At 59.5% G+C, this 12,975-nt stretch overlaps 1 protein-coding gene across 3 annotated transcripts in view; it reads left to right on the top strand.

The window, feature by feature from the left end:
- Nucleotides 1-6,664, top strand: part of FRMD1 (FERM domain containing 1) — a 34,261-nt gene extending 27,597 nt beyond the window's left edge. For all 3 annotated transcript variants that reach the window (XM_050787085.1, XM_050787086.1, XM_050787087.1), the window contains 2 exons: nt 669-733; nt 2,315-6,664. In XM_050787085.1, the coding sequence (XP_050643042.1) occupies nt 669-733; nt 2,315-2,560 (311 nt within the window). In that variant the 3' untranslated portion in view covers nt 2,561-6,664. The remainder of the gene's footprint in view (nt 1-668; nt 734-2,314) is intronic.
- Nucleotides 6,665-12,975: the final 6,311 nt, after the last annotated feature.

The raw sequence follows: 12,975 nt of genomic DNA, 5'->3' as shown, positions 1-12,975 counted from the left end.
AGCCTGGGTTAGACTCACGTCTTTTTACGCCCAGCTGAGTAGCAGTGAAAAGACAGAGCCATTCAGAGTGTTCTAGGACCGTGTGTCCACCTGGCCCAGGACGCAGCATCCCGTCTGAAGGATGCATCCTGCCCAGTCCCTGTGTTATGAGGCCCTAAAGAGCTTCCTCATCGCCCCAGAAAGGGGACCTCAGCTCTGCTGGTCTCTGAGTGTCCCCACGGCCCTGATGGTGGATGTGATGAGATCAGGTGGGACCAGCCCCAGGGCTCAGTCACCCAGGGCCATCCAGGGTCACAAAACATCACCAGAGCCTCCCAGGGCCAGGCATTCCTGTCACTAAGCCACTGTGTCCACCGTTGCCCTTGGAGTGTCTGGTCCACCAGTAAGGGATGGTTGGCCTCCATCTCTGAGGTTTTACGCAAGCCATGTGGTCTGTAACCCAGCGGGAATCGTCGTGCTAATCCCGCGTCTGCACAGTAAGGGCCCGTTTTATCAGAGGTCAGGGAACGGAGCCAAAGCAGTCACTGCACTGAGAGCAAGGGGGCGGTGTGAGCCTCGGGAGAAGCCTGCCCGAGATCAGGGCCCCAGAACTGCAGGGAACTGCCCTGGGGAGGAGCCATGTCAGGCAGAACCCAGACCCGTGTGCTCATGGCTGCCTCCTCCCACAGCCATTCGCCAGGAACCCTGCGCCGAGGTCAGGACCAGAGGCCAGAGCACCAAGGCTGTGCACCAGGTAGAGTCCCTGCCATGGGCCAGAAGTCCCGGGCCCTGCTCCTCCATCTCCTTCTCCTAGGTCCCCTGTCAGGGGCCTGGGGGACCTTCCAAGGCCTATCAGAGGGTCCCTCGACTGACATCCCCAGAGACGCAGCGGGCAAGTCAGGGAGCAACAAGGCTCTCGGGCACTGGGGCGGGTGGGCGTGGGTGGGGGCCTCAGCCTCAAGGCCAAGTGAGCCGGCTTGCTGTGGGGAGTGAGGGGTCCTGCCTGGGGCGGGGCTGGCCGGGCCCTGAGTGTCACCGGGCCACTGTAGGCAGGACCTGGACACCTGGGCCCTGCGACCTGCCATGTAGCAGACTGGCTGCCTCATCCCCTTCGTCCACCTCCTCCACCTGGGACCTGGTCCCATGTGTGCAGGGCTGCTCCAGGCCTTCCCCCACTTCCTGTGGAGCCCCTGAGCCTTAGGGTCCCCCCAGAGAGCTAGAGGAGAGGCAGTGCCAGTGGTTCCTGGATGCCCAGGTGGGGAACAGGTGGGCTCAGGGTTCCCAGCCAGGCTCCAAGTTGCCCTCCCAACCCCCGCCCCCGACTCCACCGCAGCGGGGTGAGGCCCCCTCTGGTCAGCCCTGTCCAGAATCCCCCTGGAAAGACAGAGAAAATCAGCTGTGGTTGGTTAGTTATCGTGATGCTGGATGGGGAGAGAACAGGGCTGGGCACGGGAGGCTAGATGGAGAGAGAACAGGGCTGGGCACGGGAGGCTGGATGGAGAGAGAACAGGGCTGGGCACGGGAGGAGGGAGGGGAGGCTGCAAGTCCTGGCAGGCACGGATCCATCCCGGTGGGGGTGATCCCAAGCCCAGGTCAGCCCACTCCGGAGGAGACGGCCGCCCAAAGCCGCCTGAGCTCTGGGCCAGGGACTGTCACTCTTGAAAAACGTATTGATTAAAAACAAGAAAACACGCGTAGAAGGGCAAGTCAGACCCTGGCGCTGGGCAGCCTTCAGCGTGGCCTGCCGCTTGCCCCTGCCCCCTGCCCCCTGCTCCCTGCTGCCAGCCTCCAGGGGCCTTATCTGCCTCCTGGGGGCACAGCGGTCCAGGGCAGACCTGAGGGACTATGGCAGCCGAGAAGCTTGGGCTGGAGGTGTCACTTAAGGGCCATGACGCTGCCCACTGGATGCCCACCTGGACGAGACCTTGGACAGTCACCTCTGAACCCAGTTTCCTCCCGTATAAAAATAAGAGGCCATTCTTGATGTTGGAGGTGCTTCCAGAGCTGGTGTTCAAGGCCCACACTCAGACCTGATCCTAAATTACACCAAATGCTAAGAGTCCAGGTCCTCTGAGTTAAAAGGCAGAAAGCAGCCCTGGGAAAGAAGCTAGGCAAGGTGGGGGCCTCCCAAAATGCTTCAAAAGAAAACGCCAAGCCTGTGTCACAGAGGCGTAGGCTGGGGGAGCCCGTCCAGGGGCAGGCTGGCCGTGCACAGCGGCACAGGGTGAGCAATGGCAAGGAGTGTGCCTCTGTGGCCACCAGCAGTGTGGCTGCTGTCTGCGGTGGTGCGAGCGGGAGGGGGTGGCAGGCCTCACCCCGTGTCCTCTCCCTGCAGATCTGGGAAATGAAAGCCGGGGTCAGCGAGGAGCCGCACAGCCGCAGCCTGGACGACACACGTCGGCACCAGCTGGCCCTGCACCCAGCGCCCACCTCACCCAGCCGTACCTTCCGCTGCGCCCCAGACTGCGGGCTGACAGCCCCCTGCGAGAACAGGGCCACTCTCCACAGCAAGAGGTCCAGCAACTGCCTCACCCTGGACCTGTTCGGAGAGGCCCCACCCCCACAGGAGTTTGTGGTGTAGGCGCCATTCACCCAGCAGCGCTGTCTGCACCGCCAGGCTCAGCCCCTGCCCACCCCACTGCCACGTGGCCCTCGGCCCTTCCTGCCCGCCGGATGCTGCCCACACCTCCACAGCCAGCACGCTCCACAGGTTCACCTGTAAGAGGTGTGGAGTGGCTCTGACATCAACCTTGGAGGTGACAAACAGGTCCCACACCTCATCCCTGCCCTCGGTGCACCCAGGAGCTCCTTCCATCGGGGTCTCCAGGGAGCAGGTTCAAGGTCTGGCTGTCGAGTGTCCAGAGACCCATGGTGTTGGCCCCTGAGGCAGCCTGTCACCCATCCTAGTCTGGGAGAGAAGGTGACACAGCTGGGCCCAGACCCTGGAGAGAGGGCTCTGCAGTATCCCACACTGCCAGCTCCCCGAGAGACAGCTCCCAAGCCAGAGTTCACAGTGGTCATCACTGTACAGGACCCAGGCTCCTCCTAGACCTGAACCCCTCTGTAACTCCTGTTCGCCAGCGCTGGGCCTGCCAGGCAGAGGCCCTTCTTGAGGTACAAGCCCAGCTCTGTCACCTGAGATCCAGCCAGAGACCCTCCTCCACCATCCGCAGTCAATGGCTGTGCTTTCCCTTCCCGGTCAGGGCTTCCAAAGACCCCACTGCCCCGGAGCTGACGCTGACTCTGTTCCCATCTCAGCCGTGAGGCCTCGGGACCCGCTCTGCTCACTGGTGGCTTCCTTAAGCCATTGCCCTGGCTGGGGTGGGGCTGGTGCAGCCCAGTTGGTAGAGGGGAGAGGCTTTGGTGATAGATGGGGAGTGGGGGACTGGCTATGCATGGCACCTGCTTTGACCCCGGTGAACTCCAGGGGTAATGCAACCTCGGTACCGTGGGCTCTGGAAGGCCACCAGGGTAGGGTCTCCCCAGGGCTCCTCCCCCTGCATGAGACTCCTGCACACGTGCAAACCTGCTGTCCTCTGCATTTAGAGGAATGGCCGGTGTATCCCTGCTAGTCTCAGGCCCAACACAGAGCACTGAGAGGCCACAGTGGTTCAGCCCTGTGTCCTGAGCACCACTGCCCCCTTCACTGTCTGTGTGGTGAAGACGCCGCCGCACCACCCTCCAGCTCACTGGAGACAAGCGTGAGCTTGAGCCCCGTGGCCTGGTGCAGGGCCACGTGCATTGAGGCCGCCTCTTTGACGGGTCCATCCAGGGGGCCCTCTCCTTTCTGTGAAAGGGAATCCTGTGTGTGCCCCAGGCACGTGTAATAAAGAACCCGAGAGATGCCTCCTGCTTGAACCAGGACCCGCCTGCCTGGGGGGCTGGTGAGACACCGGCTGTAACTCACTCAGGGGTATCGGTCACAGAAGGTTGCGTTCTGTAGATGGCCACGAGCCCCAGTGCTGCCGAGGGCAAGACCGTCCACAATGCAACAGGGGAGGGGTGCCTAGTGCTGGCTCAGATGTGGGCATGTGGGCACTTCCCAAAGCCATTCCCATTAGTACAAGATAATTGATTTGCCCTGGTCCGGGGCAATGACCGTCTTCTTCCCTTGAAGAAACGAAAGCAACAGCCCAGTCCCGTAGACCATGCGGGAAGGCACATACCAGTGTTGGGGAGACGCAGGAGGTGGTGTCCGCCATGAGGCAGGGTCTGAGCTAAGACCTACATGCACACATGCACACACACACGCACACACACGCACACACACATGCACACACACGCGCACACACACACATGCACACACACGCACACATCCACACACGCACACATCGGCACAGGCACACTCATGTGCACACTCCCCATGTCCAGGCTTCCCCTGCCAGTCACCTTCGCCACATGCCATAGACTCCAGAGGCAGCAAAGGCCGGGCCAGCGCACCCCTAACTTGTGGAAGGGTCACACTGCAGCCGGCCCAGCGCCTTGTGTCCTGGCAGAGGCGAGGCAGCCATGGCCCTTGGCTGACCCAAGAAGCCGCTCTGGCCCCACTGGGATTCCTATTTCTGTCCTTCCTCTGGACCTTGTGGACAGACATGGAGAATTATGCCAGATGCCTGTTAACTACCGGGAAGGCCTGCTCCGAAGACTCTAATCTCTGGTGTTCAGAGTACGTGGAGAGGACAATTAGAGGCCCGCTGCTCTGAGCCTTGCCCAAGAGAGGATGGCCGGGCAGGCCACATGAAGCCTATGTGGGCCACTGGCTCAGACACACCCAGCCAGGGCTGGGGCAGGCTCCCCTGAGGCTTGAGCCTCAGCCTTGCTCACCACCCCTTCCCACAGCCTCCTCCGACATCCACCCACACCTGGAGGGGCAGGAGCGGAGCTGGAAGCAGAAGGCCAGCCTGGGAGGGGCCCTCCTTCCCAGAGAGAAAGCAGCAGAGCCGGGCTGCGGGAAGTGGGGGAAGCCAGGCTTTCCTTGTGTACAGATTGAGATCAGAGGTCTTTTAGGCAATACAGCTATTTTGCAGGAAAATGGACACCGACTGGTAGGGACAGGGATGGTGCCTAAGAAGGAAGGGAGGGGGCAGGGCTGGGGGTGGCCTGCAAATGGACAGAGGCCGCTGTGTACAGGGGGGCTTGCAGCCTCCAGGTGGCATGAGGCAGGCAGGTGTGGGAGGGGCACAGGGTAAAGTCCCCAGTCCCTGTCCTACCCTGTCGGTGGACAGGAAAAGAAACCCACCTGTCCCGGTCCCTGCAGACCCCCGAGGAGCAGGCCAAGGACCTCCAGCATCACAGCTTCGCACGACCAAGGCTGGGGTGGCCGGTCCTGTGGCCGGGGCCAGGTCTGCAGTCAAGCCAGCAGGTCCAGACTCGTAAGAACCACCCAGAGGGCTTGTTGGGGCTGGGTTTCTGGGCCCTCCACTGAGTCTGCTTCTGTGGGTCTCGCTGGGACCCGGAACCTGCATTGCTGCCGCGGGGGTCTGGGTCTGAGGGCGCAGCTTTCTCTGCTGGGTGGGGTGTGGGAGGCAGCAGATCCTGCTCCTGGGGGCAGTTGGTCTGAGCAGTGACAGGGTGGCCCTGGGCAGGGTAGGGCCGGTTCCCTCTTGCCTATGTTGAAGCATGGCCCCCTCTGGGCCCCCAGCCATCCGCTCAGCCTCCCTCACGGAAGATGGAGAATTCCAGACAGCGCTCGTCCTTCCTCCAGGAAAGCCTGCTCCATCCACGGTGATTGAGGGCCTGAGAAGCTCTGCTCTTGGGCTGAACCCCAAGCAGGAGGAGGCCGGGGTCCTCAGGTGCCCATCTGGGAGGCCCGGGGCAGCCAGCAACCGCCTCTGCATCTGGGCTGTCACAGGAGAGAAGCTCCCAAGCCGAGCATCAGCCTGTCGTGGCCCATGGACTCTGGGTTCCCAGGCAGGGGAAATGTGCCACGGAACCACAGGAGAGGCCGCCGTGGCCCACGGACTCTGGGTTCCCAGGCAGGGGAAATGTGCCACGGAACCACAGGGAAGGCCGCTGTGGCCCACGGACTCTGGGTTCCCAGGCAGGGGAAATGTGCCAGGACCACAAGGAAGGCTGAGCTCTGGGGACCTGCCAGTGCGTTCACAAACTTTTATCATTTTGTAAAACTTGCAGAAAACTCAGCCGTCTGTGTTTGGGACCAGAAGCCCCTTCCACTCAGGGTTCATCCGTCATGCTCGTTTCACCTTGAGGGGCACTGAGGGACCTGGGGGTGTGAGGGATCCACGTAGGGAGGCTGAACTGGACACGCACTTGGCTCGGTCTGCTGGGAGACATTTCAGGGTTCCCAGTCATGTCGTCTCCATCTGTAGGAGCAGCAGGGAGTCTCAGGACAGGATGGCCAGGGCCAGAGGTCACCTGGCGAGGGGGACATGTACTCCCAGCCTGGGAGGTGTGGGGACTGCAAGAGAAACGGAGCTGGCAGTGGGAGGCTGGATGTGGTAGGAAATGCCGGTCCTGCAGCCGGACCCACGACCGTTCTCACAGCAGCGAGCTGTGATGGGGAGGCTGCCTTCCAGGTGCCAAGGTTAGAACACAATCCCGGGCAGCCCTGCCGGGGGAAAGCTGGTATTCTACAGAGGTGTGCGAAGAGACGACCATGCGGTGGGGAAAATGGCCTGGGTCGATTGTTTATTAATTACAGGCAGCTACCAATAAAACCGTCACCGAATATTGTGTTATTGCATTTTCCAGCTTTTTAAACTTTGTGATGTGATTTTTTTTAATGCTTCTGTGTTTAGATTTATCTTCATACTTTAGAATTTGTAACCTTATCTTTTTCCCTGAAGGAAGGCTCCCCATCACCATCTAACCATGGAAGTTTCAGGCCTCAAAACGGGGCCCAGGGTGGGGACTCTGATCTCAGAGCCTCGGGTCACACAGCGGCTGCCACTCCCTGCTCACATCCCCTGGCTACGGATGAGGCCCCCAGGCCACCGGGAACAGGCTGGGGCTCCCTCCCGCCTGTGCCTGGTTCTCTGGCCACCCCAGTGTGGCGGTGTTCATCCTGAGTCCCCTCCTGGCTCTGCCCTAGCGTCTGTGCTCAGGTGACCAGCCAGGCCTCCCACTGGCAGGGGTGTGGTTCTCTCCATCCAGCCACTGCTGCTGTCACCAACCAGTGCACGCAGCAGGAACCGGACACGTCACCGCCACCAAGTGGGGACCTGTTTGCTGCACCCTCTGTCGTCTGTCCTTGGACATCAGGGCCATTGTCCGCCCACAGCCCTAGACATCCACGGTGTTGGGGCAGCGGCAGGGCCTGGCACAGTGGGAGAAGAGGAAGAAGCTCATCCTCAGAGCAAGATGCAGGACTGTGCCCTGTGGGGTGCGGGCCAGGCTCCCTCCTGAGCGGACATGGGAACACAGAACAATGGGAACAGGCCACCGAGCATGGGCCAGCCTCCAATGGGGTCTCTGCAGGAGGTGGACTGGGAGGTGGGCGCACCTCAGGAGCCTCCGGAAAGTTCTTTATGGCCAGGCACAGTGGCTCACGCCTGTAATCCCAACATTTTGGGAGGCTGAGGCGAGCGGATCACTCGAGGCCAGGAGTTTGAGACCAGCCTGGGTGACCTGGCGAAACCCCATCTCTACAAAATATATAGAAATAAAATTAGCGGGGCATGGTGGCGCCTGTGGTGCCAGCTACTCAGGAGGCTGAGGCGGGAGAATCGCTTGAGCCTGGGAGGTCAAGGCTGCAGTGAGCTGAGATCATGCCACTGCACTGCAGCCTGGGTGACACAGCAAGACCCTGTCTCAGAAAAAACCAAAATGCTCTTTATTCTCTGAGGAAGGGGCTGCCAAGCAGAAGGTGGAGGGAGGCTGTCAGGCTCCGGTGGCCCTGACAGTGCAGGGGTGGAGTGCTCCGCCTGTGGGCTGGGGCGCAGGTCTGGGAGGCCGGCACTGTCCCCCACGGTGGCAGGTGTGTAAAGCGAGGCATCCAGCGGGGGTCTGGGGCCGCCTCCCCGCAGCATCTCCTGTGTTTGGCTTCTCACGTGTGATTCCTGGGGACAGGTGCCCTGGGCTCCCAGAGAGGCTGCAGGACACACACCAGCCCTGGTGTGTCCACTACGCTGTCTTCCCTCTGGTCGCTACAACAGGTCCTCACAGGCTGTGTGGCCTCACTCCGCCTACTCCTCACGGTTCTGGAGGCTGGAAGTCCAGGATTAAGGGGCCGGTCAGTTCCGTTCCTGGTCCAGGCCCCCTCCCTGGCCGCTGCATCCTCTCAGAGCAGAAGGGGCTTGGGAGCTCCCAGGGGCCCCCTTCCAAATGCACTAATCCCACCCGTGAGCCTCCACCCTCACAACCTCACCGGCTCCCACAAGCCCCACCTCCTAACACCATGGCCTTGCTGGTGAGGATTCCGACACAGACGTTGGGGGACACACTCAGCCCTCCCTGCATTGCACGCTGGGACAGATCCAGCTCATCGGTCTCCATCCCGGTCTTGGGATCTTCAAAGCAGGAGCCTCCGACATTGACTGCAGTCTCCTCGGTGCCAAAGCAAGACCCCAGTACAGGAGGCAGCCAATAAATGGGCACAGAACGGGTGAAAGAGGGAGGGAGAGGCCGGGGGTTAGTGCTCTGTGCGCCTCAGTGGGCGGGGCTGGCTTGCTCTGGCACACACACACTTTCAAAGCATGTCAGCTTCACCGGCTTCAAAGCTCATGTGCATGAAAGATATTGCAAAACTCAAACCAAACAGTAAACAAATTAAGACATCTCTAGGACCTAAAAGGATTTCAACACAATGTGAAAAATGTTGGCAAAACATGAAAGCGGGCTTTGTGAGTTTTGAGGAATTACTGAGTTGTGACAATGAGTTCTGGTCTGCTTGGGGGAGCTGCAGCCGTGCTTCCTTCTGTCCGCTGTGGTCCTGCTCCAGCTCCTGCTCTTCTCTGATGTTTCTTTCAGGCAGATGTCACCCACCCTTTGGGACTTCTCCCCGGGTCGCTAGCCCAGACCCTCCCCTTGGCTCAGGTGGTTCCATTTCTGCCCCTTTGCTGCTGGCCTCCTTCTGAGGATGCCCGTGTGTCTCCAGGACCACTGCTCCAGTCATTGGTGTAGATCAAACTGCCCTTCACATGCGGCCTGAAAATGTGACTGTCTTCCGGGTGTCTTCCGGGCTGGGCTGCCACCTCCACCACCTCACCTGCGACAGAAGCCCTGCGTTTTTCAGTAACCACGTTCCACAAACGCCTCCTGACTCCCTTCCAGAACACACAAAGATCAACAAAGCTCAGAATCCGGTCCCGACGTCATGTCACGAAGAGCAGGTAGTCCATCAAAGGGATGGGCCCCATGAGTGAAGGGTTGAGACACCAGCTTGCTCTGGCTGTGCCAACTGTATATACCTCCTTGTCCACCCAGGCTGAGCCAGAGTCCGGCCACACCCACTTACCAACCCACCCTGCATTGTTCTGGCCCCCCCGCATCCCAGGGCTTGGCCGAGGAGCGTAGCTGAAACTACAGAGCGTCCCTAGCACTTTAGGGAAACAGATGTAAAATGTCCGTGGGTTTTGGCCAAGCTCCACTAAGAAGGGAGAAGGTCCAGGGAGTTAGGAGACCCCCAGGGTGTCGGTCACCCAGGTCCTGTCCACTGGGATAACAGCTCGCTGGCCTCCCACAGCAACACCCCCAGGGTCAGCATTCCACCACCTCGGTCTCCACAAATGAGGTGTCTTCCATTTCTGCTAACCAAGCAAAGTCAGCGACTGGATTACAAGTTCCCAGGCCCAGGGCCTTAGCCTCAGCAAGGCTGCTGGGCTCACACTGTGCTGAGGAGGCCACGGCTGCCCCGGCCACACGTGGGCCCCCAGCTTGTCCTCTGTGTGCTCCTCCTGCCTCCTCCGACCGCTGCTCTTTCCCCGAGTATCAGGGCTGGGCCAGGCTGTTCCCGAAGTGAGGTCTGTAGTTAATTCGGATTCCAAGATGAGCCTGGTCCCAGACAGTCCTAAGGGAGCATCCAGGGCCACAAGCCGCACTGTGCGGCCACCCCCACCACTCCCCAGGGCCTGTTCCTGGCTACAGGGGGGCACAGGGAGCCTGCGGAGGAAAGGGCAGGCAAGAGAGATCTGCGGCAGCTGGTGTCCCCACCATATCTGGCCCCCTCCTGCCTCACACTAAAAGATGGCCAGGGTGGGAAACTCGGCATGCAGGGACCTCCAGCGAGTACCAGCAGGCCGGGGGCTGGTGTCTGGGATGCTCTAGGATGGCGGCGTGCGCCCCTCACAGGGTGATTATAGCACAGAACACATGGTCCCGCATGGCCAGACACTTTGTCATTCCCCCTTTGCCACTATGGACCCTTCAGGCCTCTGCACAGAGGCTGCCCCTGCAGGGAAGCCCCCGCCGGACCCCGAAACGGGGCCAGGCCCCGGTCGTTCCGCTCTAACAGGCACCTGTCGCAGCTCCCACACCCTGGGTGGCTGTAGTGTCTTCTGTCCTCCCCATTTGGGCTGTATCCCCCGCATGGGCTCCACGTGCCGCCTAAACCTCTGCTGAGTGTTTCCTCCCACAGATCACTGGCAAATCTCTTCAAAACCAGTGGCCTCTGACCCGCTACAAGCTGAAGAGGGCAGGGTGTTTTATTCCACCCTTGCAGTGTCCTCCGGACGAAACCGCGTGGGTCCCCACCCCACCCCACCCCGGCCCCCTGCAATCTTCCCTCCTCGGGGCCTGGGTTCCTTCCCTTCCTCCTCTCCTCTCCTGAGCCTGCCCATGTCACAGGTTCTGTGGCCAAAGGGCCTGAGGGAGGCAAGGAGGGGGTGCTGTCCAGGTTCAAGGCACCCCTCCAAGCATGCCTCGTCCAGCTGTGAAGCCCCCAGACATGTCAGCCCTGGGAACATGAACCTCACATCAGAGTCACGCGCTCACCCCGTAAGGCGGCTCTCGTGCATGAACAATTGTGCCCTACGTCAGCGCTGAGGAGGTCTGGTTGTGTGCAGTTGGCGGAAGCCACGAGTGTTTTTGGAGATGCATTTCTCCGTGGTGCTGGGACTGTCCACTTCTGTGAGAGAAGGAGCCTCCTTGCTCAGCGTCCTTGCTTTTCAAATGGGTTGATCCTAAACACCTTCAAAGGCCCCGAGCCAAGAGGAAGAAGCTAATGAACAGGAAGATAGCAACCCCAGAGCAGAGCTGTTAATTGACAGGATGTCTTTGAGTTTTAGTCACTGACTAGTTTTGGGGATTTTTTGTGTATGTTTCCTGGGTCTTTCCCTCCCTCTCCCTTCTCAGGGGCAGCGCATCAGCACCACGGTGATGGGCCATTGAAATCACTGGTGGTGGCCAGCGGTGGGGTGAGTGCCTGCAGCTCCACACCCTGGAGACTGGGCTGGTTTGCTCTGAAACCCTGGCACTCTGGGTGTGGCCAAGTGGACCAGGGTGAAGACTGGACCCAGGCTTCCTTCTAGGAAATGAGGAGTTGGAGTGAAAGGCAGACGAAAACCTGGGAAGCGAGGACTCAGCTGCACACCCTGTGATGGGACAGAGGGGCCCAGTCTGCAGCGTGGGGACATCGAGGGTGGCAGGCAGTGGGGTCCAGCGCCTGGGGCCCAAGCGTCCCTCACGCCCACTGCCCTGACTCCCAGTCTCTGTAGACGCCCTTGCTCTAGGCTGTGACTGGCAGGTTCCTGAGTCACTCACGTGTCTGCCATCCCGCGTGGAGGCTGGCCAGAGCCTGTCCAACACTTCCCCAGGGGGAAGCTCTGCCATTTTCACATGGTGCACGTCTCAGGGGCACCGCTGTGGGCCCCACGCGGCTGTGGGGCGAAGCGTCCACGCAACCTCTCCAAAGGCAGCTTGGTTATCGAAATGCCGGCCTTGCTCAGAGAGGAGCTTCATCAAACACACAAAGAAGGCTTGTTGAGTGTCACGTGGCTCAGCCAGGCTGCCCCTTATGTCACGCTATGGCAGCAGCTCCGGCCCTTCAAGGTCAGAAGGAGGACAGCAGGGCCCGGCAGCGGCTATTGCTTGGTGCTGCTGTTCAGTGCGGGCTCCACCGAGAAGCTTCCGCCTCGTGGGGCTGCCACCTCCTGTGTCCGTCATTTGTGCATCGATGTCTCTGTCCTACTAAAGGAACTTCGCGCCTCAGCAAGCTGGTGAGGGGCTTCCTGAGCCAGGGGCATCTGCCTGCCTAAGGGCCAACCCTAATGAGAAGTTTGGTTTTATTTTGGGCACTGATGGAGCATCTCAGAAGCTGTGGGGTCACTCAGGTCATCACAATGATGAGGGGACACAAGTGACATTGAGCAGATGGGCACCAAGGATGCCAGGTCCCCACAAGGCACAGGACACGCCCACCCAGCAAATACCATCCCGGGGGCCATGTGGCTTTAGCCCCCATCAGACATTCATAGGTAGAAATCCTGCATCCGGTGATCCAGGCCTGAAACCTCACACTGTTCTCCATAAAATTAGGAAGGATTATTTCTGCAGTTTTGATGTACATTATGTGTCAGGAACGCAACAGTCACATAAACCAAGAGAAGCTGAAATTGTAACATTACCGAGAGATTTTCACCATTTACAAAATGATACCAAGTTGCTACACTGCTCATGATACGTGAGTCACGAGTGTGACCCTTCCGTGTCCGTCTGCTTTCTGTAGCGGCCACATTTGTGGAGATTTTACATGCCCATGCGTGCACACACACAGATACAGTCACTTGGCCCTTATTTTTAAATTGTGGAATATACATTGAATATTGTCTTCCTTCTTTTACCCTAACTCATTTACTTCACAGTGTGTTCAGGTGTAGTTGTCTTGAAAGTTTTACAAATTGAAATATACATACGTATACATACACAGAAAAAAATTCCTTTTATTTCCCCAGTATATTTTTATTTTTATTATTTATTTATTTATTTATTTGAGACAGTCTTGCTCTGTTGCCCAGGCCGGAGTGCAGCGGTGTGATCTCCGCTCACTGCAACCTCTGCCTCCCGGGTTCAGGCGATTCTCGTGCCTCAGCCTCCTGAGAA

Source organism: Macaca thibetana, chromosome 4 (genome assembly GCF_024542745.1).
Source record: "Macaca thibetana thibetana isolate TM-01 chromosome 4, ASM2454274v1, whole genome shotgun sequence".
In the NCBI taxonomy this organism is placed as follows: Eukaryota; Metazoa; Chordata; class Mammalia; order Primates; family Cercopithecidae; genus Macaca; species Macaca thibetana.
Note: the sequence above shows the minus strand (reverse complement) of the source record. Positions and strands in the feature narration are given on the sequence as shown.